We start from the raw sequence: 27,151 nt of genomic DNA, 5'->3' as shown, positions 1-27,151 counted from the left end.
ACCTGTAATAGTTTTACTTGATCATAGCTTATTTTGGAAAAATTTTAAGAGAGACTAAAGAAAATGCCTAGTCTACCATTTGGTTGGTCAGAGGACATACACATCCAAATTTCAGAATAGAAAAGGCCCTTAGAGATTATCTAAGCTAAATTTTTTTTAATTACAATTTTGTTTTTATTTTTGTATATTTAATCTTCAATCCTCAATCATCTGCTCACTTTCCTTTCCACTCTCCCAATTGACAAAACAACAACAAAATACTTGTTATAAAAATGTATAATTAATCAAAACAAATTCCCACTTTGTCCATGTAAAAAAAAAAAGTCAGTTTACATGTTGAGTCTTTCATCTCTCTCTCTGGTCGAGTCTTCTGGAACCATGATTGCTCATCCAGAATGTAAGCTTACCTAAGTCAGGGGCAGCGAGGTGGCTTCGTATAATGAGAACCAGGCACAGAGATGGGAGCTCCTTGATTCAAATCTGACCTCAGCCATTTTCTAGCTGTGTGACCCTGGGCAAGTCACTTAACCCCCATTGACTAGCCCTTACTCCTCTTCTGCCTTAGAACCAACACATAGTATTGATTCTGAGATGGAAGATAAGGGTTTAAAAAAAGAGTACCTAAGCCTTTGAAAGTTGTTTAATTTTATAATATTTATATTATTGAATTGAATTATTATGTACTATTCTCCTAGCTCTACTTCTTCACTGTGCACCAGTTTGTAAAACTCTTCCAAAATTTCTCTGAAACCATCCCCAGCATCATTTCTTACAGCACAGCATCATTCCATCCCATTCATCTACTCATTTAGCCATTCCCCAATGGGCGGGCACCCCTTCAGTTTCCCATTCTTTACCATCACAAAAAAGAACTGCTGTTTCTTCTCAAGCATTTTTCCTTAAACATATTTTTGTTTTTCTGGACCTTTCAGCAACTAAAACATTCACAAAAAAATCCCTCCATGTTTTCTTGCCCTTTAGGAGATGAAGTCCTTGACACCAGGGGCTCCCTTTTCTTTGGATCCCCAAGGTCTGACACATAAGAAGAGTTTTATAAATGTTTATTGATTGGTCAGTAATGTACAGTGTACAGAAATTCTTGAAGCCCTAAAACTACATTACCCAAAATTCCTTTCTGCATTACCTAGAATCCTTTTCCCTTTTGCTGTGTCCACACCTTTGCTGGGACTCCTCCCATGCTCTTCTCTGGAGACCATTAGTTCTTTTACTTTACTTTGGTTATTATTAATTATTATTCTAGTATATATTATTAATTAAAACTATAATATATACTACTTAGAATATTAATTTTAAAACTCACAGTTACTTAAGTGAGCCAAGAAATTGTTAGCTCCTCTGCTTTTGTGGTATATAAAGGTAAATGTATTTTCTTCATGCCTAATGGGAGAAAGGAGTTACAGGATTATGAACTTGGGGGTCCACTGTAGTCCAAAGGGGCAGACAGCATCAGTGCCAATACTGCTCAGTCAGTTCACATCATCTCTCCCTATCTCAGAGTTCTGAGCCTTTCATTTGTTGAGGTCCTCTCTGCCTGTGCCTCCGGTCTCCCAGTTCTGTGGAGAATAACGGTGTCCCCCTTTTTGGCTTTATATGGTCTATGGGTCTGCTGGGGAGCTGGGCTTTTCTTTCAGGCTGCCTCCCACTGGGACCAAGTGAAGTGACTTTGAGAGGTCAAGGAGTAAGGGCAGTAACGAATGAGGAGAGTCATTTAGAAGGTCTAAAGCTTGTTCAACTTTTGATATTGCTGTGTTTGAAGGGCAGAGCTGGGATTCAAACTCAGGTCCTTTGACTCCAAATCCAGGGTTCTTCCTTTTCTTTCTTCTTTTTATTTTTAAACCTTACCTTCCATCTTGGAATCAATACTGTGTCTTGGTTCCATGGCAGAAGAGTGGACAGGGCTAGGCAATGGGGGTGAAGTGACTTGCCCAGGGTCACACACCTGGGAAGTGTCCAAGGCTAGATTTGAACCCAGATCCTCCTGACTCCAGGTCTGGCACTCAATCCATTGTGCCACCCAGCTGTCCCACTATTATAGTTCTAGTTATTTTATTTTATTTTTTAAAACCCTTACTTTCTGTTTTGGAAGCAATACTGTGTATTGGCTCAAAGGCAGAAGAGAGGTAAGGGCTAGGCAATGGGGGTAAGTGACTTGCCCAGGGTCACCCAGCTGGGAAGTGTCTGAGGTCAGATTTGAACCCAGGACCCCCCATCTCTAGACCTGGCTCTCAATCCACTGAGCTACCCAGTTGCCCCCTAGGGTTCTTTCTACTACATGTGGTGCAACCTTAAGACTGTTTCTATATTTGTAAAAAGGAAATAAGAAGTCAGGAGATTTTTAATAAGGCCAGTCAAGGAAGAGAAAGGGTTTATTGTTTTGCACAGTTTATTGTTACTCTTCTGTTCGGGTTCTCTCCTCTCTATCAAACCCAATACACCTTATGAAATAGATTTTGGTTCTTTAAATATAATTATACATTAAATATAAATATAATAACTATGTAAAATATTATGTAATGTAAAACAAAATATAATATGAAACATATGAACTGTAATATAAATGTAAAAATTAAATGTAAGTATAAAAATAAATATCTTGTTGAATCATTTTTTCCTATTTTTCTCTTACAGTCATTCCCAAATGACATCCTAGACTTACCCTAAAGAACCCCACCTGTCCCTTACCACAAAGAAGCACCAGGCGTGAGACCTGGGTTGGAATTTTCCTTTTCCTAATTATTACACTGGACTTAGACAATGACTTGGGCAAGTCCTCTAACTGCGGTCGGCCTCCCTCTCCTCGTCTGTTTGGTCAGATGACCTTTTGGGGTGCTAAATCCTACTTAAGCAACGTCAATCAGCCCATGAGCTGTGTATCGTCCCACCCCTACAGTCTATTCCCTCGGCAGCTTCTTAAACTTTTGTCATGAAACTGTAACATCCAGCCTCCATTAACTACGGAAAGAAATGATGTATCACTGAATCTGCCACTTAAATGATGGGAGTTAGACAACAAGCAAGGCTGCCCTCTACTGGTGGATTTAGTGGAAGCCTAAAGCAATGAAGTTTCTAGGCAGGAGCCCAGGGATGAAGGATGGAGGTCTGGATGAGCCCTGGAGCATCTATGCCCAACTTCTCCCTTTGCAGAGGAAGAAATGAGAGCTCAGCAGTGAGATGACGCATCCTCCGACCCACTAGCAGCACTCCTGGGTCTGTATCCTACAGAGAGCATCACTGCACCAAAATATTCCGAGCTGTTCTTTTCATGGCGACAAAGAATTGGAAACTGATGGGATGCCCATCGGCTGGGGAATGGCTGAACAAACTGTGGTCTGTGATGGTGATGGAATACTATTGGGCTGTAAGGAATGACAAGGAGGATGACTTCAGAAAAAGCTGGAAACATCTACAAGAACTGATGCAGAGCAAAATAAACGGATCCAGGAGAACATGGTACACGGTAACAGCAATATTGGAGGATGATGATCTGGGAAAATTTGGCCACTCTCAGCCATGCACTGATCTGGGACAAGCCTGAAGGCTCTCCACCTCCAGAGAAAAAAAACTGTTGGGGTTGTCTTTCCCATCAGTGTATTTTGGGGTTTATTCTGGGGTTTAGTTGGTTACGTATGACTTTGCTCTTCAAACAGTGACCAATATGGCAGGGTGTTGTGCGAGACAATAAAAACATGAGAAGTTAAATGACAACTGCTTTAGGCAACTATGGAACAAATACTAACTTTTCCCACCCTATTCTCTAGGATATCATCAATGGGAGAATGAGGACTATTTTAGTCTAAGAAGCTTTATGTCTATTGCCTTCGATATCATCTCCACGACATAAGGAAAATTTCAAATTGTTAAATTTATTTATTAAACAATTGCTTACCATTTTATTTCGAGCCTTGGTTCAATATGTATTTAGCCTAAGTATTTCAGACATATTATGGAAGCCATACAAAATAATTATGAACATTTATAATTATGAATTATTATATAATATATTATACCAAATAATCATGAATATTTATGAAATAATAATGAAGTAAATAAATTAAGTAATTGTCAAGCAAATAAAAGTCAAGTCTAAAAAGCAGGGGTGACATTTGCTGCCACCAAGCTAGGGAGGAAGCTGTTTGGAGAAAATAAAAGTAAGAAGTCAGAAGACTACTTAGCTTTTGCTTAATCAAAGCCAATGCCATTATTTCCTAAGCTGAATAAGGAGGGTAAGGTCCTGGAAGAATGGATCTTCTCCTCATTCTTGTTGACTTTATAGAAACTAGGGTGCTTAAGAGCAGTGCTCTACGGTACTTTCATCAACAAGCAGCATTTAGTTGCTGGGTCTGGGGGTGGAGGGATGGGTACTTCACAGGTTACGAGGTCCTATGTGAATGTCCACTCTTTAACTAAAGCCCCCAAGCCCCCAAAGGTGAGCTTCCTTTGCTCATCTAAGCAATAATCAGACAATAGACACAATTAGTATGAAGCAAAGGTATTTACTAAGATTGGATAGTAAGAATGAACTACAAAACAGTCCTTCAGAAGCCTAGACATATTATTCCACAAATAACAGTATTTGTGAATAAGGCACACATGTGGGGAAAACAAGTAGCCAAGGCAAATTCTATCTCCAATACTTCTCAGCCCTGAGAACTTGTCTCATGAAATCCTCACACTTCATGGCCTCGCAGTTCCATGAAATTTTGGAGGCTGCACGAATCATGATGTCAGTCATTCCACGGGCAAATTGGAAGAAACTCTTACTTGTTTTTCAATACCTCTCCTTTTTCTTCTCTAAACATTAGTAATATTTTTTATCAAGCATGATATACCTTCATATGCTTCATTATTTTTTAACACCTTGGTTTAACACTGATACCATGATTTGAAGGTCTGGTTTCTAAGTTTGGTTTAGGGACTTTTATCATTTATCATTTTGTAAAGTACTAAATGGAGTAATTAGGACAGCTAGGCAGTGCAGTGGATAGAGTATCAAACCTGGAGTCAGGAAGACTCATCTTCAAATCTGGCCTCAGACACTTATTAGCTGTGTGACCCAGGGCAAGTCACTTCATCCTGTTTGCCTCAGTTTCCTCATCTGTAAAATGAGCTGGAGAAGGAAATGGCAAATCACTTCAGTATCTTTGTCAAAAATCCCAAATGGGTTCATGAAGAGTTGGGCACAATCAAAAACAAGTAAACAACAAAATGAGTATTGCATGACTAAACATTGCTGGAAATGGTAGAGATTTGTCTTCATGTACTAGATGCTTAGTTTTTAAATGTGATAATTATAAAGGCTTCATATTGTATAATTGAAAATCTGTTACCCTAAAAAAAAGAACTACATTTCCCAGGAGCCCACTGACTTCCTGTCATTATGTACTTCCTGTAGATAGGGGATATTAGGCGGGGACATGGAAGGTCCCAACTCTTTACACCCTGTCTCGAGCTTGGTGGTGGTAAGGTGGGTGTTTGAACTGGCTGATCAGCCATGGGCATGTGGTCTTTATTTTGTATCTTCTTTATTCCTTGATTTCTAATGATCATTAATAAACCTCCAAAAATATAATATTTTTATTATTTGAGATTAAATTCTAAATTTTTACAAAATTATCATTAGCTAACATTGCAAGGCACAACATACACAAACAGGTACACTTATGTGTGTAACATTAATGATAATGGATATAAATTGAGATTTCAAATAGTCTTAATTTAGAATTTGAGTGGTCAACTTTTTGTTGAGTTTCATTAATCTTTTTTCTTTTCCTTTAATTGTTTGGACTTGCCTGGGATTTTTTTCTATCCTTTCTTCTGCCTCCTGGCTTCTTTCAAGTTCCAACAAAAATCCCATCTTCTATGAGAAGCCTTTCCCTGTTCCCCTTAATGGTAATGCTTTCCTCTGTGATTATCTCCAATTTACCTTCTAAGTACCTCCTTTTTCTCCTCAATTATTCCATATTGGGTTTTCTATTAGGTTGTGATATCCTTGAGAGCTGAGACCTCCAGGTTTGCCTTTCTTTGCATTTGCATTGCTTAGTACAATGCCTGGAATATAGGGGGAACTTATTGGTTGGACCCTACTTGATTTAATTTATAACATGACTTGTGAATCTTTTTTTCTTTCTTTCTTTTATTTTAATAACAAATTTCCATATAAGTTTTGTGAATATCTTTATACACATTCTTCTTGAGAGAAAAAAAAACATTACCTTTTTTCTTGGAATTGATACCCCATGATACCCATATTAAGCACATCCTAGTAATTATTCTAATTTCATTTTCTTTGGTGATACATTTTATATTTTTCATTATTGATACTGGGAATTGGGTTTTTAAATTTCTTTTTGAAAAAAATTAAATTGTCTATATTATTCTTTTTAAAAAAATAAAAATCAGCTGCTAGTTTTAATAGTCCATTTTTTTGGTCTGTTTTTATCTTTGATTTTTCAGTATTTCTGTTTTGGCGTTTAATAAAAGATCTTAAATGTTTGGTTTTTGTTACCCTCTAATATTAAGTGCATTGATTTTGTTTCTGCAAAAAAAAATTTAATTTTATGTAATCAAAATTCTTTTAAATTTGAATTTTTTAAAATAAAAATTTAATATTTTTGGTAAATACAAATCTGCTTCTTCTCTCTCACCTTCTCCACTCTTAAATGAGAAAGAGAAATAAAATACTGGTTACAAATATAAATAGTCACAATTTCTTAAAGCACAATATGTAGTATTCTATCAAATATAGATACCATAAATTGTTCATTCATTCTCCAATTGGTGAGCACTACACTCCCTCTTGGTTTCCAGTTCTTTGCCACCAAAAACAACAACAACAACAACAACAATCTGCTATCAATATTTTTGTTAATCTTTAAAGATTGTTTTGCTTAAGACTAATCTGTCCCTTTAGGGTAGCTATATGGTGCAGAGGATAGAGCATTGGGCCTCAAGTCAGAAAGATCTGAGTTCAAATCTTGTCTTAGATACTTACTAGCTATATGACCCTGGGCAAGCCACTTAACCCTGTTTGAACAGTAACCATTTTTCCTATCCTTCCTTCCTCAAACCTGTGTATTTATTTATTCAGTCAACATAGATTTAAAAAAGAAGCAAAAGAGAGTATATGTTTATGTATGAATATATATGTTATTTGCATATATATGTATATATATATAGCTATTTACAAGTTAAATAGGAAATAATTAAAAGGGGGAAGGCATTGGAATTGATGGGTTAGAGAAGACTTCATATAGACAATGGAATTTTAGTTGGTACTTAAAGGAAGTCAGAGAGGTCAGTAGTCAGGGCAGAGGAGGGAGAGCATCCCAAGAATGGGAGACAGTCAGAGAAAAAGTTCAGAGCCAAGAGATGGAGTGTCTTTTTACATGGAACAGCCAGGAAGCCAGGGCTGCTGGAGTCAAGACTCAAAAGAGGCAAAGAGTAAAGTATAAAAAAGACTGAAGAAGTAGGAGAGGGCTAGGTTATAAGGGACTTCGAATGCCAAAACATTTTGTTTCTGGACATGACAGAGCTACCAGAGTTTACTGAGTAGGTAGGAGGACATGATTAGATATCTTCTCCTCTCTTTCCATTCTTCATTTAAGATTCACCTAGACATAATAGAACCAATCCTATACCCTTTGTCTAATTAAACTCTTATCACCCCTAACAATAAGACTCCCCATATTAGAACAATTTATTCTTGTTCAGTCCTTTATCATTACACACTCATATTTACCTTTTTTGTTTTTTTAAACTCTTACTTTCTGTCTTAAAATTGTTACTAAGTATTGGTTCCAAGGAGTGGTAAGGGCTAAGTAATAGGTTAAATGACTAGCCCAGGTTGCATAGCTAGGAAGTGCCTGAGATCAGATTCAAACCCAGGAGCTCCCAACTCTAGGTCTATCTCTATCTATTGGCTGTCCCTTTACATTTCTCTTGACTTCTATGTTTTCACCGCAATTTATATGCAGCTCTGATTTTTTTCCTCAAAAATCTTCTTTCTTCTTCTTCTTCTTCTTCTTCTTCTTCTTCTTCTTCTTCTTCTTCTTCTTCTTCTTCTTCTTCTTCTTCTTCTTCTTCTTCTTCTTCTTCTTCTTCTTCTTCTTCTTCTTCTTCTTCTTCTTCTTCTTCTTCTTCTTCTTCTTCTTCTTCTTCTTCTTCTTCTTCTTCTTCTTCTTCTTCTTCTTCTTCTTCTTCTTCTTCTTCTTCTTCTTCTTCTTCTTTTCTCCTCCTCCTCCTCCTTCTCTTCCTCCTTTTCCTTCTCCTCCTCTTCCTCCTTCCCCCTCCTCCTCCTCCTTCTTCTTCCCCTCCCCTCCATTCAGGTAGTGTAATAATTCTTAATTTTTTTTCTCCATGACCTGTTTTCCAAGTAATTTGCTTCAAGGTGTCATAAGATATCTTAAATTTTCTTCTATTATTTCAATATTTTGACCTTAATATTTATTTTTTGTCTCATGGAGTATTATCTCCAATCTGACCCATTCTAAATTGCATATTGTTTATTTCTTAAACAAGGTTTTGTTCCTCTTGTGCCAAGCTCTGAATTCCCTTTACAGTCTTTCCTCATATTTCTTAATTTCCTTTCTAATTTTTGACTTGAGCTCTCTCATTTCCCTTAGAAAAAAAACATTTTTAACTTTAAAAAAATCTTACTTTATCTTTTCCAGGAATTCTAGTTGAATTTGTAACAAAGCTGTGTTTTACTTTGAGGCTTTCTTTAAAGATGTTTTGGAGTAGTTTTCTTCTTCTTGGTTCTTGAGCATCCCATCCTTCTAATAGCCTTTTATGATGGGTTTCTTTTCTTTCCTCCTTTTTTTTTTGCTCATTCTTTCACCTACTTCTTGATTTCAGACTTTGTTAGGGCTGGGCTCCGTGAGCCTTTGGAGGTAAAGTCTGGGCTGACCTAGTATCTTCTAGGTTCCTGCTGATACTTTTTTAGGGGCATCCATTGAATGTTGTGTTATTCTAGCATATCTAGGAAAGCTTAAACTGACGACCTGCAAGCTTTCAGTGCTTCCAAAAGAGTTTGATCCAGAACAAAATATGATGTCTGCCTTCCTGCAAGTTCTTGATGTGGGTCTAGGTATGAGCTATATATGCCCGTGGGCTTGGCTCATTTGGAATTGCACTAGATTATTGCTAGACACAGCTAATAACTATCTGGAAGACTGCAGATTCAGAGTGGCAGAACCGTAGGCTGTTCTTTAGTCTGGATCTCCTGCCTTAGTTAGTCCACTGCAATCTTCCATCTGGGCTAGTCTGTCAGCCTGGATCTATGATCCAGAACTGAGTAGTGGGTAAACAGAGCTGCCAGTTGATATCTATTCCTGCAAAAAGTTAGGCCTTTTTGAGCTGGATTTGAGACCACTTGCCCTAGCATAGTCTTTACTTGTGCTGGAATACAGAGGTTATTCTAGGCTGGACTCCCAATTCCTAGTGTTCTTGAACTTTTTTTCTCCTTATGATGAACTGGCCAGGGAAAATGGCCCATTGTGATTTTTTTTGGGAGGGGGATATTCTGGTCAGGATTGGTCTGGTGTATTTTCTGAACTGTTTGTAAGTGGTGTGGGCCACCATTGTTAGAATTTATGTTCATTTTTTTCCTGATTCCTCTTTATACTTTATGAATTCTAACCCTATCCATAGCTACAACCTCCTCCTTTCCCCCCTTTAATCCTTTATGACGTGACTATATATCTAAATAATGTATGAATTTGGAGTTTTCTGCCAGAAGGTGTAAGATGTTGGTCAAAAACAATTTCTGTTAAATGCTTTCTAGCTTCTCTAGTTTTCTAGTTTTTGCCAAATAGTGAGTTCTTAATGCAATAGCTGGGGTCTTTGGGTTTATTAAACAATAGGTTTATTTGCTACTGTAGGTTTTATACCCAGTCTGATCCACTCATTGACCTTTTTTGTTTTTTAACTAGTACCAATTCGTTTTGATCATTACTATAGCATATACTGGGATCTGGCACTGCTGGTACCTCTTTTTACTTTATTTCCCTTGAGAATCTTGACATTTTATTCAATTAGATGAATTCTGTTATTTTTTTTCCTAGTTCTATGAAGTAGTCTTTTGGTAGTTTGGTATGACAATTAATAAATTAATTTAGATAGTATTGTAATTTCTATTATAAATTCACACAGCTCAACCATTAACAATCTTTTCACATATTTAGGTCTGTCTTTATTTCTGCGGTTTTTAAAGCTTTAACATATGGTCCATTTTTAAAAGGTGCCATGCACGGATGAAAAAACATTTTCCATTCAGTAATTGCCAGTGATCTAACATCAAATTCTATTTATGTTGGAGAACTTCTTGTCCAACTTTTGTTATGTCTAGGTCTGAAAAAGTCCAGGCTACATTGAGATCCTCAACCATGATATCACTACACTTGAGTTCACCTGAAGCATAATTGATTTGCTCTGTATGAACCCTTCACGTTCAGTGTTTCTTATAAACATTGTATTGTTGAAGTCGGCTTTCTAATCCATTCTATTCTCAATGTTATTTGTGTTATTTCACCTCCCCCTAATCCTACTTGATTCTCTGATGAATTTAATATATCTCCACACTCAATTTTTCTCTGCCAATTCCAATGAAAATGAGGTTTATATATCTATAGCCCACTGTCCCTTCTATATTTGTATAGTTTCCTACACTTTGTGAGTTGATAAATTCCACCCTTCCTTTCACGCACTAGTGTAGAATTCCAATTTCTTCCTCTAAGTCTCTCATTTCATTTATAGCATTTTAAAATTTTACTTTATTTCTTCTAGGAATTCCTTTGTAGTCTGTGCCAATTGTGTGATTTTCTCTGAAGCTTTGCTTATTGATGATGTTCTTCCTTGGATTGGTGTCTTAATCATCTTTGTTTCTATAATATTTATCCCTTGGTGTTTTCTTTTGTTTACACATTGTTCCTCTTCACTTGCTAAATACAGACTTTATGTCAGGGCCAGGATGTTTATGCTTCTGAAAGGAATGGTGGGATCTTGTCTTGTCCTAATTTGTATTATTTGAGTCTAGGTAATGAATGCTGTGTTCTTCTCAGACCTGTGAGGCAGTTTGGGCTGCAATTTGTTTGACCCAGGATGTAATCCCTCCCTCATCCCTAACCAATATATGATTTTACTCATCATACATGCAACAATTTTAGCAGAAAAAAGTGACATGGTTTACACAACAAAATGAAAACTTTCAATGTTTTATTTTTGACTGCAGCTGTTTACAGAAATATAGTTGCGAGTATACAAATGTCCCAATAGAAGCAAAATATTTTTTAATATTTAACAAGTTATCACAGATAGCTAAAAACATAGATGCAAATGAAATTCCCCAGAGAACAAACTGAAAACATCTGGTATCAGTGCTCTGAAAATCCCAACTATGAAAGCCATATACACAAAAATGCACAAAGGAACATCTGGTGCTACCTTCACATCATTGCAGGACAATGGAAGAAGGTAGCTCAGTGGTTGATCAGTGTGCTCAAGCAAAAAAAAAATGGCAGAAAGGCAGATAAACCACTTAATTAAAGAATGGGTTACTGAAAAATTATAACATACTGAAGATTAAATAAAAAGAAGAGCAAGAGGAAGGGTCAAAAAGAACAACTGCTTGGAGCTTATCTAAGATAACAAGAGCAAGGTGACCTGATGCATTCACTATATCAAAAGAAACCACCTCAAATTTAATGGAATATGAAATCACTAAAATCTTCCTGCTTTTAGTGTGATGAAATACATCTACAAATCACATGGTACACATTTAAAACACTCACCATATTTTTTAGTAAAGAAAGAGGGTCAGAGGGCCATAACATATAAGAATAATACATCCAGGAAGATTCAATAAGTTAATCAAATGAGACCTGAAAAGTAACATTTGGGGTAATCCAATGACATTTAAAGTTTAGTGTGAGACAGGTTTTGAAAGTAAAAATTACAGTTGGAAAATGACTAAAGATCTGGTAGGATTCTCTGAATACCAAAATGAGGGTGCTATTCAATGAAAGAAGAAGAGATCATCCTTTGCAATTTGATAGCACTTTGGACTTTACAAAATGCTTTTAATATACTATCTCATTTAAGTCTTTTAACAGTTTTGTTCAGCTAGGCAGACTGTTATCCTCATTTTATAGGTGAGGAAACTAAGGCTTAGAGCGTATTAAATGACTTGCCCAAGGTCACATAGCTATTAGGTAGCAAAGTGAAGACTAGAACTTGGATCTTCATGACCCCCACATTCAGGGCTCTTGACAATTAGGAATGTACAGCATACACACCACAACAATTTTCAAATGAGGGAGGAGAAACTGGCTCTTCATCTTGTGCCTGTGTAATTGTGATCACTAAAGGAGGTAAAGATTTTGAAAGAAGTCACGAATTTCAGATTTTGATGTCTGAAATGTGAAAAGGCTGTGTGCTTTCCTCTATACTTGGCTGGGCCAATTGAGTGCAAGCTAGGAGTTAATGTGTACGAGGAAAAAGAAAAAAGAGACTGAGGAATAATTAAGAAATTAGGTGAACTACTGAACAAATTTGCTTGTCTTTATCATTCTATTTACAACATCTTATTTTATTTAGCATTTGTTTTACATTTCTTTGGTGAATTTAAGGAAGGACAGAAACAGTCACATAGCACAAGCAGACATGGATAGCTGGCAATCTGTATTTTTTGAGGGCTTATTCATGCAGATGAGATCACAGAACTATTAGGGCAATAACGAATATTCATAGTGAAAAATCTAATAGCTCACTTCACTTCTAGATGAAGTATAGGTGGACAAGCACATCACATCACTAACACAAGTATTCTCCATCAAGTTCTTGTACATTGCAAGGCCAATCTGTGAATTCTCCTGGAAGCCTACTTTCATCTTGAAAAGTTCTACCTTAAAAACCAAAAACAAACACCAGAAATTACATTATGGTGTTTATCTTAAGATAAACATTTTTCTTAAACTTGTCAATTTATTTGCTAGAGTAAAAGATTAAAATAAGGGAGCAGAGATAAGTAACTGGATAGCAAGATCAAGATATCAACTTTTACAAATTATATGGTTGAAAAAAGCTGAAAGTTGTTACCAAACAACTGTCAGTGACTATGCGGGAAATGAGAATATAATTCATTCCCTTAGAAATTAATGTTCATATGGCTTCAGTAACTGTTTATGTTAGAACTAGTTGGCTACTTTGCTGACTTCCTCACATATACAACTCAGCGGGTACAGGGAATGAAAGATGTTTCTGCTTCGATAGGCGCTCCAGCCACAACAGGGCCATAGCATGCTGGTAAGTAGGTAAGATAAAAGCTTGTCTCAACATTGTCCATAATGTACCCAATTCAATGAACAGAAGACTTTAGCACCTGTCAAGTTGCATTTTTTAAAAAAATTAAAAGAAAGAATAATCCAAATATATGTTTAAATCAAAGCTATTTCATGTAAAGGTTTTAATGAGAATGTTACACCAAAAAATTAACTGAACATTATTTATAATCAAATTGAGTCTATGTGTATGTATCCAAAGACTACATATTTAAACTTCGTTGCTAGAGATCCTAATGATAATAAACTGAAGATATTTAATAGTGTTGCTCATAAACCATTAGGGATAAGTTGTCTTAAGTTTATATAATATCAACATGATTACATGTTGAATAACAAAATTAAAAAATTTCTGCTAGATCCAGGTATATATAGTATACATATATACATATACTATATGTACAAAATTATATACCATAATGTTTATATGCATAACAAAAATACATGGAATTAACCCTCAAAATGTGGGCTGACAAATAAAAAAGGTTAATGTGCTTGATTTTATGATTTTAAAAAGACAGAGTGGATTTATTCATGCCTAATATTTTTCCTTTATGACTGGTTAGATTTCAAAGGCTTCAGCCCAATTATACAGATAATTTGGAAGATAATCACATACCTATAGTGTCTTGGTTTACCAAGTCAAAAAAAGACAAGTACCGTAGAACATTAAAAAGTATTCATTAATAAAGAATGACCACTATTTAGCACCCTTGACTTCTTTGTAATGATTAAAGTGCATACTGTGAATTGAATATTAAAAATACTGTATCAAGGTCTGCAGTCTCAAGGTGCCATGAAACAGTCATGAAAATACTCGTACAAGAAAAGCAGTTCCACGCCAGTGGATTTTCCTTCAGTGTCTCCTTCCAAGAGATTAATATTTATGATTTTTTAACTATGAGAGGAAGTGCTAGCTATCATTTAGGAGTAAATGATGGGATTTCATCTCATCTTCTTACTATCTTAAGCATTTCAATTTTTGCTGCTATTGCTAATCTCTACTATTACATTTGAGCAAAGTTTGAAATATGGACAAATCACAAGAGGACCACAGAACAAAACTTAATTTGTTTGCCTATCTATATCTATTCCAAAGGAATCATCTTTGCTCTTCAATAATTCAGTGCAACTTTTTTTTTCTGCTAGTTCTGCTAGTTTGCTTCTTCAAGAGGGTAAGTTGAAGTTCTGATACACTCATAGAAAAATGAACAAGAAGTACATCAATTTGTTTTACCTTTTTTACTTTAAAATATCATTATGGTAAGATTTAACTTAAACTGTGCTTCAGGGATTTATTTTCATTCTTCTGTTAAAATCATGCTAAACATGATTTTACAAACCTCCTTCTTGGTACTTATAATTATGCTGAATTACAGGTATTGTGTCATTTGTACACATTAACACATATAAATTATAAGTGGGTCATGATTAACAAAAATGAGGAACAGCTCACATATAATATCCAAATAATAAAACAGACACTTTCCCTTCACCCTCAAAAAAGTTTAATAAAAACATTTTATTTAATAATATGGCAAAGAGGATAAGGACATGGAAACTGCTTTTCAGTCAATATTTCTTAACAGAAATTTCAAGGCAGTAGTTAAGAAACAGAGAGAAGACAAGAGGAAATTAAAGTAAGGGATAATAAACTCTTGGTATAAAGGTATGTATTTTCTGGCAATGCTAAACAAAATTTTTTTAAGATGGCATTGTCAAAATAAGAAAGGCACTTGAAAATAAGTTTAATTTGGATTTATAATAGGGTTTTTTTTTTAAAGGCTTCCTGAATTATATCAGATAGGTAGCGGCAAATACTTGACTGAACTACATCCATTAATGAAAGCCAGCATGAAAGAGAAGGAAAGAAAAATAAAAAACAAACAAACAAAAAAACAACTCAACTGGAGCTCAAGGGGAATAGGTAGGACATAAAGTGCTAGCTAGATATGTTCATAACTGAAGTAATTTAGTTTTACTATCTATTTTGATATTATTACATTATGAGTATCACCTACCCATTTCATTACTAAGATATTTCAAAATAATTAGTTTTAACTCTTTTGAAACAAATAGGTGGAGGACGGACACTACCTTACTACACACTATATGGTGCCACTCTTATATAGAGATGACATTCCTGACTCACTATTACCCAGAACCCACTTTTTCAACCCACCTTTTTTTGCCCATTCCCATTCCACTGGGATGGCTATCCACATCCTCTACTCTATTATACTCTATTTCTCTCTGTAACAAAGGCACACATCTATTAAACACTGGACCCAGAAAAGTGGTACAGTCTATGAAAATGGAAAAGAATGAAGTTAACTGGCTCATAGGATACTAATTTACCAATTAGCAAACATATTTGAAGAGAAAATTTCACAAAACAACAAACTTTTAAGATTCCATCTGTTGAATGTTTGTAAACATTCATATTGAATTTGGATCTGTGCATTATTAAGGCAGTATTCTGTTCCAGTCTTTACCTCCAGATGTTTCTCATGTTTCACAATTGTGAAAAAGAAAAGCACATTTTGTTTTCATGTCACTTCTTAAACAATGTAATGTATTTAAATGTAATGCAAGAAAAAGTATTTCCACTAATTTTTTGATAAATAAAAATCATTAAAAAGTGTTTTAGTTTAATATTGAGCTAAAACAATGTGAATCTTGAATCATGGTATAGTACTTTATAAGGTAACTATGACCTATTATGTTAAATTTAAAAAATAAAAACAAATCTCCAAACACTCTATATAATCAAAGTATAATGGAATGAATAAGCAGGGAAACAATTCACACTCTCAATACACACACACACACACATACACACAGATAAGCTCCAAGCATAAGTGTTCATTGCTGAAATTAAGAACATGTTGAAGATAGCAATATGAAGGAAATAAGATGTGGTTCACAGTATATTTAGGTCCTTCTGCCATGAAACAATTCAGATCAATTGTTTCTTCTAAGGCTCTTTGCTGGCTCACTGAACGTCTCTTTCGCATCTGTAACAGTTGTTTGAAAGCAGCAGTATTAGCACAAACCAACCATTGAGCTTAACCCTTCATTCAAAATACAAATACTTTTTGTAACCAAATCACGTGTTCAGAATGTTGTACACTTAACATTGACCTAAAATAGATAATGTAAATTTAACGAAGTAAAAAATAAAGTCACCATTAGTGAATTAACAGGAATATGGTAGCACAGCACAGCCCTTGAATAGACAATCCCCAAATTTATGAAATATGTGAAAATTGGGTTTTCTTCCTCCACCCAAAACTGGGAATCAGTACAGTTCAGGTATAGGTACTAAACAAAGATACTGTAAAACAGAAAATTGGTCCCCGGTGACTTGGCACTGACATCTGATTATTTCCCAATAATTAACATTCTTCTAAAGAAGGTAAATCAGTACACAAGTCAATCTTTTTGTAAGATGCCAACTGTAAAATGAAGCTATAACCACAGTGTTACCAAATATTTCAGTCCTGGAATATTGGTGAATAAATAGGTCTCTCTGGATCCTCACTTTTAAAAATATTCTAGGAAAACACAAAACTAAACTGACCAAAATAATTTTATTTCTCTTCCCCAATTATGTAGCTGCTGGGTATAATTGCCTTGACACTATAACATTTTATATTTTATTAGGACTTTACATTTTGGAAGTGAAGCACTGGGTTATGGCAGATCTTTTTCATATCCTGAACTATATATCTTGGGGGATTTTTCTCTCCTTAAATGGAGAAGATAAGGTTTTTGGTTTAGAGAATTTAAAATGTAGTTCTGGGCATTATATGGTGAGGAAAATGTTCTTTATTAAAATTGCATTATGGTTTAGTGTACTTATAAATAAAAGGTATAGAACAATTTAAGCCAATTAATAATAATAACAATAATAAAATATTAAATATATAGTGAGCAAAAGCTGATTGGCTCATTCTGGTGAAACATCATATGACACAATTGCCAAAATCAGTTTCCTGACTTCAACACACTGCTGAGTTAACAAACACAGCAAACACAGTGAAGTTGCCTTTAGCCCACTAACAACAATGCACTGCCCGATGGAATGGCCACAGATGAACAGGTCATTTCTGTTGCAAAAAGTACTTAAATACTTAATAAAGACATAACAAAACCCCCCTCACTGTTATCAGACGCCACGTTGTGGTAGAACATCAGACAAACTCACAAATTTACCACAAAAATGTGTGGCAAAAAAGAATAGTTTATATATATGTATATATATATATATATAAATTTTTTTATATTTATGCCAATGTACTCACTCAGTACAAATAGCAAAATAGTATACCATTTCCTAAATACAAAATATAGCTTTCCAAAAAAATGAAACACACATTAGATATAAACCATCCAAAACTTGAACGATTGAAAACTGTATTCAAAATTAAATGACCCAGAGCAGGTCTCTTTCTGAAAAGTTCCCTTCATATCGGCAAGAAGCCTGTACTACTGAAAACGTAATTCAATGCCTCTCAATCAGAGAGAGAAGGAAAGAGGGAGTAGGGAGGAAGAGGAAGAGGGAAAGGGAAAGGAAAAGAAAGGGAGGAAGAAGGGAGGCAGCAAGAGAAAGAGGGAGGGGGGAAGAGAGGGGATAAAAGGAGAAAGAGAAATATGCATGTGAGAGAAGAAAAGAGAAGGATATGGCAAATACAAGGTAGCGAAAGAACATACAAATAACAGAGAAAGACCATCACAAATAAGAAAAATCTAGTTATAAAAACAAAACCAACACCACCACAATTCTACACAATTCAACCAAGTATACAAAGATAGAAAAACATAATACAATAAACAGAAAAGGTGAACAATTTACAGGCTATTCTTCTGTACTTAAAACAATAAAACAAAATGTAACTGACAAGAATACCAAAACTATTAGACCAAGATTTAGAAGCTACACACACCAGTTTGGCTCTAAACTGCAATAACAGCTTTCTACATGCCAAAAGGAGAATAGGAAAAAAGCACAAGTCCAGACAAGAGGTTGTAGTGAGAAGCAAATATTCCTTGGGTTGGTCAAAGCACCCAAACTGTATAACCAATGCTACAACTGCAAGTCCAGGAGTGTGTTCTTTTGCTCTTTACAGATATAGCAAGTGAATTCTTCATTTAAAGTGAACATTATGACCCTGTAAAGCCTAAGGCTCATGGGAACTATCAGTAAAGTGACCACTTCAAAATTGTAAAGCACTGAGGTGACAAGTGTATGACAGTCACTGCAGCTCAGGGAGAAGTGGTATTTCAAGAAAACTTAGCTTTTGTTTCCCACTGGAGGGAAATGTTTTTTTGAAGACTTTACAACAGCACCGTTCATGGGAAAAATGTACTGTCTTTCTTGGAGTCAATTCCTGCCCCTTCCAGTTTATGAAAGGGACCTTTTCTCATTCCCTGTGTTGCAGGACTTGCTAGATCACCTTGGGTCAAAGGGGTCTTATTTTCTTTAAGCTGCTAGAGGATCCTAAAGCCAGTAATGTATTGATAGTTGCTTAAAACCAAATTAAAAAATGAAGAAAAAAATCATGGATACATATAAAAAAGGAATGTTGGTCTAAGGCTGAGTTAGGATAAATTCTGACCAAAGAATGCAAACTAGATTACAAAGGACTTGAAACTTCAGCCATTCAAATTACTCCTACAGGTCAGGATACCATAGAAAATACAAAAACGAAATATACCATAAATTGTCCCCTTCATTTTTGCAGAACAAGATGATTACTACTCTAGGCACAATCATAGGCTAAACATTTTAAATCAAACATATAGAAAACCATGAACAAGTCTCTGATGTGGAGCCTTAAAGCATTATAACTATTCTCAGTTCCATTAACAGTGTCTTCTTTTAAGATACAGACAGATCTGTCTTCTCTGAGTACTGTTACTATAGTCTATTATTGTCTAAACACTTCAGGATCTCTACGAAAACTGAAAAAATTCCTTTACTTTGACTAATAACCATGCTTTTTACTTGGACAATATTAGCTTCAGTTATGGGTATGCTTTTCCCAAAAACCATTATTTAAACAGAAAAGACTTGAGGAAGAAAAATAATGAACAAATAAAAAATAAAATGACATCATGGGTTATTTTCTAATAGCAATAATGACTGAGTAGATTAGACTTGAATTCATACTGTACCTTATACAGAGGCACTGTGCTTAGGAGAATAATGATAATTATATTTACCAAATAGGAACACAAAACAAATTCTTAGTCATTATTGCTATCAGGAATATGAAATATGAACATTGTTGATTAATCACTGCAATAAATAGCAGAAATGTGCTCTTCTGCAGGGAGGGTAAAAATCCATATATTTACTCAAATATAGTTTTTTGGTGTAATTTTTTTCATAGAACGGCTTAGTTCCATATACTTTAATACAAATGTAGTTATAAGCTCCAAGGCCATCCTGAAACTGCATTTTCTTTCACAGAATTCCTGCAAAAAAGAAGAATTAAATAAAACCAGCTGAAAGGAAAATACATTTAGAAACTTATTTTTACCCTCAAAGTCCCAACGTAAAATTTCATTCTTAGAACCATAATTTATTACATTTCTTTTCCTATTTTTAACATTTTCTAGAATCTAACATTCAATTTTTATGAGATGTAGAAATGAAATCTGCTGACCTCCATCTAAACTACAGAGATAGTAATGGGGAATAATTCTATTTATATAACAAAACTCTTGGGCTCTAAGTGGCCAAAATTATCCATTTTTTAAACAATGCTGCTAAAAGCATTCACTCAAAGTATAATTTATTCAAGTAACTTAAAAACAAATCTAACACATTCCTTTTGAGGAGGAAACAAGACTAGTAAACCAAAAACACAACTTACTTGTATGCAGTTAAAATGAGCCAGTCAAGTTGTTCCCCTGGTTTTGCAATGAAACAAGCAAATCAATCTTTTCAATGTTCTGGTTGGGGTTTATAGATGGTGCTAGTGAAGAATTCTCTGGCATTTGTTGAGACAGAAGTGTTGTCACAGGTGGCTGACCCTCACTTTGAGGTTGATTTGGCTGACTTATAGCCATTAGCTGATCCGGCAATGTTGCTGGTCCAGAGGTTAAGAGCTGGCCACAGTCTACAAAGACATTTAAAATAAAAATAATTTATATTCTATAAAGCAACTTAAGTTATCCAAGTATTTTCTGTTTCATTTCTTTCTCTTCATGATATTAACTCCCTCTCACTAAGTTCAATTATTAGACTTAGGAAGATGAGTCTCAAATCTATACGACTCATTTGCAAATCACCTCTTATTGGTCTTTTGTTTCCTCATCTGATAGATGACATTTAAGGCCCCTTTCTAGCTCGATCTATATGCCTATAAACTTTGGAATTCATTATTTGAAGCTTAAATTTATTTTACTTTCAGATACTTCTAATTAGGAGATAGGAAGAAGTATATTTGAGCCCGAGTTAAATAGTACAAAGATATTTTCCTCATAGTTATCTTCAACAAGAATCAATTTAAGTATTTACTATGTACCTGGTACTCTGCTAAGCATTGGGATACAAAGTAAGACACACATAATCTCTGTCTTACAAGGAGCTCAAATTCTAATGGAATGAATTCTATTCTTGTTGTCAGGCATTTTTGCTTCCCAATTAATAGCTTAAAATGTTGAAAACTAAATAAAATTCTAGTGGAAAAATAAACTCTTGCATATACTATTAATGCCGTAAGAGCAATAAAAATTATTATGAGACTTGATTGTCCAAAACACATTTCAGGGATAAAGATGATGTATCTCTAAGCCTAAATTTTCCTCCACTGTAAAATGCTTAAACCCTTGGACAGAGAATTCTATACTCTTTGCTACCCTTCCCTGACCATCAGTGCTTTGCAATATGGCTTCTAGCTATGCCAATATAAAGAAACCTTTCTCTAGGGTCATCAGTGACCTCATTTACTAAATCTGATATCTTTTTTTTTACTCAGAGTCCTCAACTTTTCTACAGCATGTGACATTACTGATCACTTTCTTGTCCTCCTCCTTCCTCACCTTAGTGTTTGGCACAAAGGAGACTAATAATTAATGCTTATTGATTGATTCTGTTAACACTTATCTTTTATCCAGGTTCTCCTACCTGTCAAGTTACTAGAAGATAGAAGCTGCTCCCTCTCAATCTTCTATCTTAATTCACTGCCCTTCTCTGCCACTAAATGGGTATAAATAAATCAAGGTTCAGTATAAACTTTTCTGTATTTTCTTTCTTTTATCACCTTTATGTAGCTTTTTCCATCTATGTGTCTAGCTCTAAATTCTCTTGAAATCCAATCATTTCTGACTACCATACTACTGTACTATCCACAACCAGATGTAACTCAAGTTTGCCAACTAAATTCATTGTTTTCCTTCTGAAAACCATTTCTCTCTCTCATTCACCTTCCTGTTTCATCTGAGATTACCACCAACCTCCTCATTGCTCAGGTTTAAAACCACAGCCTCATTTGATTCTTCTACTTTTCATATCCAATCAGATACATGGTCCAATTGATTCTATCATCATCTCTTACATCTACTTACATTTTCTCTCTACTCTCATTGCTACTACTGTCATTTATTTATAAACTTCATTACCTTTTGTCTCAACTCCTTCACCCAATTGCCAAAATAATCTTTTCATGCCACTCCCCTACTCAGAAGCATCCTGTAAATTGCTAATCCCCAGAGAAGAAAATGCCAGCTCTGACAGGAATCTAAAGGTCTTCTTAGGATGGCTCCAACCCACATTTTCTATTCTAGAGTTAGGATTATGGTCAAAGGAGTTGGCAAATGCAAAATACTTTGAAAATCTTAAATTGTTATATAAATACAGAAGGACCTTGTTTGATGCAACCAATATATTCCAAGACCCTTCACATGAGTATTTCTTATATGAACATGCCTAGGTATGGGTTTATCAGAGCTACTAGTATCACTATTCTTATGATGCTAAATAGTGATAGTATAACTAAATAATGCTCATGAAACAAGAGAAGTCCATCTCTGACTTGGACATGACTTGTTACAATTGAGAACAATAGGCAAAGACTAATGGCTAGAACTAATGTTTGGCACAAAACAATGTAATGACTGACACTGACTGTCTCAGAGCAAGAATGAGCATGACTGGGTGAAGCCATGAGACTTTACACTGCTTGGGAAAATGGCAAAGATTTAGTGTGTAATTAAAACCTGTTATTTTACATATTTTTTGCCTTTTTTTTTCAAATGCTAATCATGTATACCTGAATTTGCATGTGTTGAGTTCATATAAAACAAGGTCCTGTTGTACTTGATATTATTTTTACTGGGCAGCTAGGTGACCCAGTGAAGTCCTGGAATCAAGGAAGAATCATCTTCCTGAGTTCAAATCTGGCCTCAGACTCTTAGAGCTGTGTGTCCCTGGGAAAGTCACTTATCCCTATTGCCTCAGCTTCCTCATCTGTCAAGTGAGCTAAAAATGAAATGACAAACCACTCCAGGGATCTTTGCCAAGAAAATCCAAAATGGATCTAAAAATCTTACATGACTGAAAAACAACAGAACAAAAATGATGATCATCATTGCTGTTGGTATTTCACATTATTCCCCTTCATGCATTTTCTGTCTCGACAGACCTGACCTGCTATTTGCTCCCTGGATATCACTTGTTTCCTACCTCTTGAACATGGACACAGAGAATTAGAGTGCTGACCCTTGAGGCAGAAAAATCCATGTTCAAATTCTGCTTTAGACACTGACTATATGCTGTGAAAAGAAGTCACTTGACCTCTACCTCAGTTTATTCATCTGGAAAATGAGAATAACTAATAGCACCTTTTTCTAGGGTTATTGGGAATATAAAATGAGATAGATGCTAACTCATTATTATTACTGTTATCACTACCCTTCAATTTCCTTCTCTCCCCCTTAAAGGATTAATTTAGATGATCTTTTCTATATGAAGCCTTTCCTGGTCCCTCTAGTTTAGCTATTGTCTCTGATCTCATTTTCCTAAAACTAGGTCTGGCTTTCCTTGGCCTCCTAACACTTTTTTTTACCTATCAGTATAGGCAAAGCCTGTGCCTTTCCTCCTCTTTGAGTCCCCAGCATCTGGCATGACATCTAGCACAAAAGGGTGGGGCTTAGACCTGCGAGTCACCAGTATGAGCAACTCCTGGGTCAGGAATCTTCCTCCAACAATGGAGGCCAGCATCTTCTCTATAATTTATCCTCTTTTTCCCCATAGAAAATTTTGAGCATCAAATGTTTCCTTTGCTGTTTGTTCATCTTCCCACCCTTTTTTTGGCCTTAGAACTAGGAACTCTGAAAAGTGCTTGCCAATTCTCCTCTGCTGACTTTTGCCCTGGGGATGTTTTCAACCCAGCCAGCCACTGATGCCTGAAAGGCCCAGCCAGATGTACTACCAGAACTCTCTGCGGGTTGTGCTGGTGCCTGGTGCCAAGATCTCAAGGGGTGGGTTTGAGGTGCTCCCTTGCTAGTGTAGCCCCACCCCCCACCCCCTATCTTGAGTTCCCAAAGTCAGCCCATACCCAAGTTCTGACTCTGGTGCAGTAGTGGCGGGAGGGGGGGAGGGAGAATCGTCAGCCACCACTCCTCTGTTCATAATTTTGCTTCCAGCTCCCCCTTATCCCATCAAATTCAACTTTCTCTGCCTACCTTTCAAGTTGTGTTCAATGGGAGAGTCCCCTCACTTGTCCTGCTTTGACTCCTTTCCTTTTGAGGAACCTTCTACAGATATGTTTAGAAGGATAGTCAGAATAGCTTCAGCTTTTGCTCCTACTAAGCTGCCATGTTGACTCTGCCCCAGTAACTTATCCTCTTAAAGAACTGTCTAGAATTGGTATTTAATAACTGTCTGATCGATTTAACCTATACACATGCTTTCCCTCAATAGGTGTTATGTATATGGTCCATTTTTCAGTTGGCTGGGATTGCAATAGGGAAAAAAATTATATGGGTGCTAAACTTAAAAAACTTTAAAAAAAAGAGCTTTAAAAAATAACTTTTGATCCCTGGGTCATTTTACTGAATATGCAAGCAGTAACAAAACAACACCAGACATAGGACTACTTACTATTTTGGATGCCAAATAAGAACATTCCTGAAGTTTGTTGAGATGAGCCAGGAGAATTCTGCAGTTGGTTCATTGTACTTCCTGCTGTGTTGTGAAATAAACTGGTCTGCTGTGGAGGTGAAGCTGCAGCTCCCTGGATTCCTGGCATGTTATTCTGAGGAGAGTAGAGTGGAGGCTGTTGCAAGTCTTGTTGGTTCATACTAGTCTGCAAGGCAGACATGGAAGCTGAAGAGATGAAGAGTGTTACTTGCTGCTCTTGTGAACTAGGTGAGCCTTGGACCAATTGAATCTGGGGAGAGGCATGGAACAAAGATGGCTGGGGTGGTTCAGCCTGGGTGGATCCTGGGGTCTGAAGGGAAGAAACTGTGTTTTGGTTCTGAAACTGCATGGGCTGTTGTTCTTGATTCATTGTTGCCATATTATTTTGTGGGTGAAACATAGACTGGTTTTGCTGTTCTTGACTGGCTAGTGGATTTTGATTTGGATTGAATATCATATTTGGTGGTGGTTGCTTCTGGGATGCCATTGTAGCCATGGTATTCTGATTACCGAACAAAATATTCTGCTGCTGCTGCTGTTGCTGCTGCTGCTGCTGCTGTTGCTGCTGCTGCTGCTGCTGTTGCTGCTGCTGCTGCTCTTGGGATGAAGCACTATTTTGTATGGCAACTATTGGATGCTGTGATTGGAAGATTGTCCCTTGTTGGTTCTGGGCCATTGAATTTGGCGGGAGAGCACCTAATGATACTGGAGGCTGAAAAAGGCTTTGCTGAGGAGGCTGTGCCTGTTCTTGGGAAAGCATTGGTGTCTGAATATGGGATATCTGTGTCTGCTGCTGAAAAGCAGTTTGTTGCTCAGTGTTTGGTGCTGGCTGAAGTGGAGGAATTGAGTTCTGTGTTGTAAAAAATGAGATTTGTTCTTCTTGAGACACTGTGTTATTCTGAAGTGTATTTATAGAACTCTGAGAAAGGAACATGTTAGTTGGCTGCTGGTCTTGAGGAACAGAAGATCCTTGCAATACAGCCATGGTACCCTGGGAATGGAACATTGAAGGCTGCAACTGCTCAGAGGATGATGTGGAAGTCTGATTGTGGACAATGGGACTGGGACTGTGAAAAAGAGAACCTTGAGTTTCCTGGGGTATATTCTGGGTCTCACCAATAGAATTTTGTGGGTGAAAAAGCTGAGCTTGTGAATGAGAAGGCTGCTGTATAAAGCTTCCAGACTGAAGAGACAATATCTCATTACTCTGCTGGAACAGACCATTGCCCTGTGGTGGAGTACCACTATTCTGAACAGCCATCATATTTTTTGTAGATGAAAAAAGGTTAACTTGAGGTGGATTTTCTCCACTGCGCTGCATTTGTACCATGGTCTGAAATACATTGTTCTGTATCTGTTTTACTTGTCCTCCAGTTTCTTCTCCATCTGTTGAATTTGAAGTCTGAAACATGGTAGGGCCAGGGGTTGCTACCTGCTGTGTGGTGGTAGTAGAAGTTTCATTCCCAGAAACAGCAGGAGAAGAGAAAAGTTCACACTGCATCTGCATGTCCTCACTGGTTGATAATGCACTCATCATATGGGAGGCCTGCTGGTAAACTGGAGATTGCTGGAGGTTTCCATTTGCAGAGGCAGATGAAGAGAATAACTCGGACTGCATTTGGGCAGCTGCCTGGCAGATACTCTGCTGCATTTCTATCACCATAGCAGCTGATGATTCCATTGCTTGCTGCTGCTGCTGTTGCTGCTGCTGCTGATTGGATAATGTACCTTCAGCCTGGGGATGAACATTCTCAGCTCTTCCAGTCATTAAATTTTCTGGCCTGGCATGGACAGCTGGTTCTGTTGAAGAAAATATTCCAGGGCTTACACTATTTTGAATTTGACTAACCTGCTGAAAAATGTCAGCACTGAGCTGTTCTTGGACATTCTCATTGCCATCTGAAGCAGAAAACAAAACTGAAGATAGCTGCTGCTGGGCCTCGAGGACTTGCTGGACCAGATCCACGTTTCCACTGCTGCCACTGGCAGCACCAGCTGTAAAACTTCCAGCTTGTAACTGCTGGATGGTATTTTGTAGTTGACTCACACTGTTTTGTGGTGAGAAAATGTTGGATGAAATCTGCTGCTGTAGGGTCTGCGCTTGTTCTTGCAGGGGTGATGGCTGTGGCTGCTGTGGTGCCTCAGTCAACTGGGACAAATTCACCACACCACCCTCAGTTTGTAGAACCTCCCTAGACTGGGGCTCTCTGCCCTGAAACTGGTTAGCTTGCTGCAATAATGCATCACTGCTGGACAACTGGCTGGCAGCAGGACCTGTTGGAAAGGTCCCTGGTTGTGTAATGTCCTGTGTCTGCAGAGTGGTCAGACCTTCTGTGTTGTACACTTTAGACTGAATTGTCTGCTGCTTTTCATTTTCAGGAGGTAAATGGGAAGAAGATGAAAAAGATCCACTTCCTGATATGTTGGAGATATTTTCTAATGTTTGCTGAGTTGATCCAACTGCCTTAGTTGTCTAAAAAAAAATCCAAAAATATACACTTATAGCTTCCTGTATTCTGAAACACAAAAGCCCTAAACTGAGAATGAAGGGACTATCCTTCTATTGGTGAATGATGAAACAAATAGTAGTACAAGAATGTAATGGGGTATTATTGTGGCATAAGAAAGGACAAAACAGACA

The 27,151-nt window shown here is 36.5% G+C and overlaps 1 protein-coding gene across 16 annotated transcripts in view; it reads right to left on the bottom strand.

Moving 5' to 3' along the window:
• Nucleotides 1-11,201: 11,201 nt before the first annotated feature.
• Nucleotides 11,202-27,151, bottom strand: part of NFAT5 (nuclear factor of activated T cells 5) — a 241,361-nt gene continuing 225,411 nt past the window's right edge. For 15 of the 16 annotated variants that reach the window (XM_056811368.1, XM_056811370.1, XM_056811375.1 and 12 more), the window contains 3 exons: nt 24,472-26,983; nt 20,240-20,485; nt 11,202-19,838 (listed from right to left, as the gene is read on the bottom strand). In XM_056811368.1, the coding sequence (XP_056667346.1) occupies nt 20,250-20,485; nt 24,472-26,983 (2,748 nt within the window). In that variant the 3' untranslated portion in view covers nt 11,202-19,838; nt 20,240-20,249. Of the gene's footprint in view, nt 19,839-20,239; nt 20,486-20,564; nt 21,568-24,471; nt 26,984-27,151 lie in introns of those variants that run through there. The other variant, XM_056811399.1, reaches the window with a different exon arrangement.

Source organism: Monodelphis domestica, chromosome 1, assembly GCF_027887165.1.
Source record: "Monodelphis domestica isolate mMonDom1 chromosome 1, mMonDom1.pri, whole genome shotgun sequence".
NCBI lineage: Eukaryota > Metazoa > Chordata > Mammalia > Didelphimorphia > Didelphidae > Monodelphis > Monodelphis domestica.
The sequence above is the reverse complement of the archived record's forward strand: the minus strand, read 5'-3'. Positions and strand labels throughout refer to the sequence as shown.